We start from the raw sequence: 5,651 nt of genomic DNA on the forward strand, positions 1-5,651 counted from the left end.
ATTTGAAACATAACTTCTTGCTAATGCACTTGGGAAGTATCGGAGGCTTCCCAACTCATTGGATACCTGTCATCCCCATGGGGAACTCAAGCAGAATTCCTGACTTCTGGAATTCTGCCTCTATGATCCTGACAATTGTGGACATTTGAAGCGTGAATCAGCCAATGAAAGATCTCATTTTCTGTCTTTCCCTCTCTCTCTTCCACTCTGCCTTTCAAGTAAGCTTTATTTAAAAGATATTTGTAAAAAAAAAAAAAAAAGCATAGCAGAAAGCACCTGTGTGATCAAATATAGTATAGATATCAATTTAAAAAAACAGCCAATTTTAAGGGAAATCATTTCTCTTATGTTATTTTTGCTGCCAAAACTTTCTTCCTGCATTGAAAAACCCATTCTCATAGAGCTCTTGACTTTGTGGATCTGCCCTCCATTTTCCTCTGATTTGTAACAATTCAATTAGCAAGCATTTAATATCTACCTGGAAATATCTAATACTCATTTAAACATAAACATCCACTTAGAAAACAAATAGAAAAATCATAAAACAGAAACGTGTAAAAATGCTTGATCTGCATCTTAAATACCAATGTATGCTATAAGGAATAGCATGAATTTTGTGAACATATGCATAAGCATGCATACACAAAACACAGAAGGGCGAATCAACACAAGGAAAAACCAACCAAGAATCCAAACCTGGAGACAAAGAGAAGCCAGAGTAGCTATGGGCTGCTGACAGTAGTTCAACAGCCAGTCACTTTTGGCATCATATGTCTCCCAGGACGTCTCAAATCCTCAGGAAGCAGTACATCAGAGAGAGGGATTTAGGAAACTGCTACTATTCTCTTAATGACATTTCAAATAATATGGAAATCATTTAATGTAGAATGGTAAAGATTTCTCGTGATATAGCATCTGATTGGCCCTGTTTGGGTGAGCTATCAGAGCCTCTGGCATTAGTCAATGAAGTTTATGTGCTCAGTGTCAATCCATTGAGCCCCACCTCTTTGCTTGGGAACTTGATCAGGAAAGGAGAAAATTTTCTTCACGAAAACCTACACACTTACCCCTACTCTACAAATATGAACAACATTTGATCATTGGCATAAATTTTAAGGCAATGGTGAAGATCCTAGGGATTAAATTACCCAAACAGAAGAATATTGTCAACTTTCATGTTTCCCTTTCAGCAAAAACACTTAAGGCAAGAATTACAAAGTCACTAATGAGATGAATAAAGGAAGAGTTATATCAAATTACAGAGTAAACAGAATACATTAACATGTCATGTCATTCCTGCAGGCCAGCAGAGAAAGACCAGACATTTTGAAGCAAAAATTAAAAAATAATCAAGATTAAAAATATATTTTTTAAAAGAATAGGAGCAATAACATTTTCCTTAGGTATAATTTAAATTATTCATAAAAACTTCATCTTGTTATATTACAGAATTACTTATGCTGACAGCTACTGGTTTAGGAACACTACGTAATAGCAAACAGTGTTCCACATCATAATTAAAAACAAAACTAATAATCCTTAGTCTGGAACAATTTAGTAGAATTAAATAAATTATTCAGAAACAATTGCAAAAATGATGGTCAACAATAACTGAAGTCCATGTTTCTGCGTTGATTGTCTTATGTTGAATAGAAAAGCAATATCCATTACTCAAAACCGATTTCCACAGTATCTCGTCATTGCTTTGACTTCAGTTCCAAATTTCTGTTGAAAGAGCAGCTCCCTTGGAGTTCTGCAAATTTGTCATTCTATTTCACCATTGTTTCCCAACTATAGGATTCCAGTTGCTCACTGTGGGAGGCATATAATGCATGTAACTAACTGGTACTACACTACAATCTGGAGATCGTTTGAAAGCTTTTGTTCCTCCAATTAGTTGTACACAAAAATCTATGTAATTGATTACAAGACACATTTAGCACAATTTTAAAGGCAAAAATACAGGATTGTCATCTTAAGTGTTTTATCCATTTTAAAGAAATTATTCCATTTTATTCACATGATGTGGACACAGAGTTCCTGTGTCAATACTTGTTTAATTTTCTTTGCTTGATTTTTTTCCACTGGTTGAAGCATCCTCATTCCCAATGTCAGCTCACTACCCTGGGATCAGAGAGGTGCAGCATAACAAACTAGCACAAAAACCTCAGAGGGACAGGTATCCCTATTGAATATGTGACTCTAACACGACAGTTTCTTATAAAAGCTCTCCCTGAATTCAAAGATAATAATTCAACTAGTCTATAATTATTGCTCCTTCAACTTCCACCTTTGTTTCCCTTTTACTTCTCTCCCTCTTGAAAGGTAAGATTCTCTCCTACTTAACTCTGGTCCTGGCTTCCAAGCCCCTTAAGCAAGGTTTTGTTTCTTTCAGAGTAGAACTGTTTCATCTGTAGGAGTGTTTGATGCTAAACTTAACAGTGACCTTGGACTAGAGGAAGAAACGCTAAACTAGAAAATATCAAAGGAACTAACAAGTTGGAACCAGACGCTCATGTCCAAGGAACTATAAAAAATAGCAGTTTGTTATTTTTGCTCTTGTACAACTAAAGGAAAATACCAGTTTCTAAAATCAAGAAATTAGCACAATGTCTCAAACTTATTCTGTTAATCTCTCTAAAAATAGAATATATTATCTTGAAAATAAAAATTATTTTGAGGATTAAACATAACAAGTGGACACCTCATGCTTATATACAAAGCATAATTAGCAAATGATGAAAGAACAAGGACTTCCATAGCACATGCTAAGAACACCAGCAACAGTGTTTGCTATTAATACTGAATTTCTGAATTTATTTACTGAATTTCTTTGGCAACTTCCTCCATAATGCACTTGTCCATTTTTTTCTATTGTGATTTTACATTTTCTTATCATAAGAAAGCACATCATCCAACTAAATGTTGAATGTGGTTCAAATATTCCCTGAGGCATGTTATTATTATGTTAATCCATAGAAATTGCTTTTTCCATAAAACCATCATTTTCATTTTAACAAATGAAATGCATCAGTCTTATAGCTTTTACTTCATCATTTGAAAACTATTTTCCACTCCAGGATTATATATAAATGTCTACTTACATTCTATTTTAAGACACAAGTATTTGTTGATACTAACATATCTAGCCATCAGGAAATAACTTCACCATATTTTATGGTGATATTTATTTATTTATTTCCAATTGGGTAGTACACTGAACTCCTTATATTCAACAATTCACTCCATTGCTTTATTATTATTGGTTTATTCTTAAATTAAAGTTCATCCAGATTTCCTCCAATACTTTTAATTCTGCCTCAGGATTACATTGGTTTCCAAATAAATATTACATTCTTTTAATTATGTTAGCATCTAACAAAACAATGCAGATACAATCCTTGTGAGCCAAGCCCTGTTAGTAAGCACAGCAAATCCTCCCTTTGGTAAATGTTTCAATCCATCCTTTCAAGATGATGAATTTATTTTCTGAAGTTTTTTTTAAATCTCAGCTAAGTCAAATCTCAATCAGAAAACGTTTCAGTTTCTCCATTTGAACATAAAGGTTGTATGTCAGATATATTATTTTAGTTTTTAGGTTTGCTTGCTTTTCTCAGTGGAATCAGTTGGGCACAATATTAGATTTTGTCAAGAATTCTTTTGCAGCCAAGCTATTACTTTCTATAACTCACTAATTCATGGAGAAAACTTAAATTTAGTCTTGAACTATACCTTCTATATCATAAGAGGTTTGAAAGTAAATGAACTGTAATAAATTTATAGTGTGTAATCCTCACCACAATTTTAGAGCACAACTCTATCACTCAGAGAAGTTTCCTTGTGCTTTTTCCCTAACAATCTCACTCCCACAGACACCCACTTGCTCCTGTCATTTAAAAATTGTCTATTGCAACTATTTCACAAAAGTGGATCATAGGACACAGTCCTTTCCTTTCAGTTTCTTTCACTCAGCATACTGTGTTTGAATTGCCTTGTGTCATCCTATCAGTATATTTTCCCCTGTTCCTGTTTAATAGAATCCGTCTTATCCTTTGTTTCACCAGTTAGTCAGCTGGTAGATGTTTGTATTACTTTCAGTTTAGGCTATTGTGAATACTGTTGTAAATATCTGTGTGTTTCTCTGTCTTCTGTATACATGTGCATTCATTTCTCCTTGAAAGAATCCTTGGGGTAGAACTTCTAAGTTATATGTTAAGTTTATGTTTCAGTTTTGACTAAGCTGTCTACCTGTTTTTTCGAAATGATTGAATTCTACATTTTCACTACCAACATTTAATGTATGACATTGATGGGGATGCGGCATTAGGAAAATTTGATTTCCAGATAGATGTCAAACTAGATTGAACAATGCTCTATAGTTTTGTGTACTTTATTGAACATGTAATAAAGTTCAACTAAAATAATATTAATTTCTAAATTTAGGAAGTGAATATCCTACAAGGGAATTCTCATGTCCACCTTCCATAACTCTACTTTCCCAACTTTCCTCCTGACGCTAGTTCCTGGACTTGAATGGGCCCATGCCTGGATCTCCGTCCCTTTCTGTTGCCTCTATGTAACTGCCTTTTCAGGAAATACCTTGATCCTCTTCATGGTCCTCACTGAACCAAGCCTCCACGAGCCAATGTACTACTTCCTCTCCATGCTGTCCACCACTGACATTGGCTTATGCATCTCTACACTGGTTACAGTGCTAGGAATATTCTGGCTCAATGCCCGAGAGATCAGCTTCAATGCATGTTTATCACAGATGTTCTTTATTCACCTCTTTACTTTCATGGAATCTTCAGTGCTGTTGGCTATGGCCTTCGATCGTTTTGTGGCCATTTCTCACCCCTTGAGATATGCTGCCATTCTAACTCATGCAAGAATTGCACAAATTGGCTTGGCAGTCATTACCAGGGGGACAGTCATTTTGATACCACTAGTCCTGCTTCTTAAACGTCTAGCATTCTGCCATAACCGTGTGCTCCACCATTCCTACTGCTTCCATCCTGATGTCATGAAGCTTTCTTGTTCAGACACAAAAATCAACAGTGCGTTTGGTCTAACTGCAATTATCTCCACTGCTGGAGTGGACTCCATCTTCATCCTGCTTTCCTATGTCCTGATCATTCGCTCAGTTCTCAGCATCGCATCCCCTGAGGAAAGGAAGAAGGCCTTTAACACCTGCATCTCTCATATCACTGCAGTGGCCATATTCTACATCCCTTTGATCAGCCTGTCTTTTGTTCACAGATTTGGAAAACCTGCCCCACCCTACATCCCCACCCTCATTGCTAATATGTACTTACTCATACCCCCGGTGATGAACCCCATTATCTACAGTGTGAAAACAAAGAAGATTCAAAAAGCTGTCCTTAAACTGATATGTTCCAAATAATCTCATTTTTAATAATTACAAAACCATAAAGATTTCAACTTTCCAAAGTCGAGAAAATTTATCACAAATAGATATTATGAAGATGTGCAACATTATGGTTAAATGGAACTACAAATCATCCAATTCAAGCATCTCCATGATATGATTATCCTTCCTATCAACAAAATATTAAATTCTCACTTTCTCTTAGTTACTCCATTCATTCCAAGAGGTAGCTGACCAATTTGCTCTTTCTGTTTTAGCTAAA

At 35.3% G+C, this 5,651-nt stretch overlaps 1 protein-coding gene across 1 annotated transcript; it reads left to right on the forward strand.

Moving 5' to 3' along the window:
- The first annotated feature begins 4,471 nt into the window (after positions 1-4,471).
- Positions 4,472-5,404, forward strand: LOC101527401 (olfactory receptor 51F2-like). Its single transcript, XM_004589952.2, has one exon. The coding sequence runs from the start codon at positions 4,472-4,474 to the stop codon at positions 5,402-5,404; it is 933 nt and encodes a 310-aa protein (XP_004590009.2).
- Positions 5,405-5,651: the final 247 nt, after the last annotated feature.

This window comes from Ochotona princeps, chromosome 4 (assembly GCF_030435755.1).
Source record: "Ochotona princeps isolate mOchPri1 chromosome 4, mOchPri1.hap1, whole genome shotgun sequence".
Taxonomy (NCBI): domain Eukaryota; kingdom Metazoa; phylum Chordata; class Mammalia; order Lagomorpha; family Ochotonidae; genus Ochotona; species Ochotona princeps.

Excerpts from the sequence above, each read along its gene's own strand:
- LOC101527401 (XM_004589952.2), top strand. The coding sequence starts at position 4,472 with ATGTCCACCTTCCATAACTCTACTTTCCCAACTTTCCTCCTGACGCTA.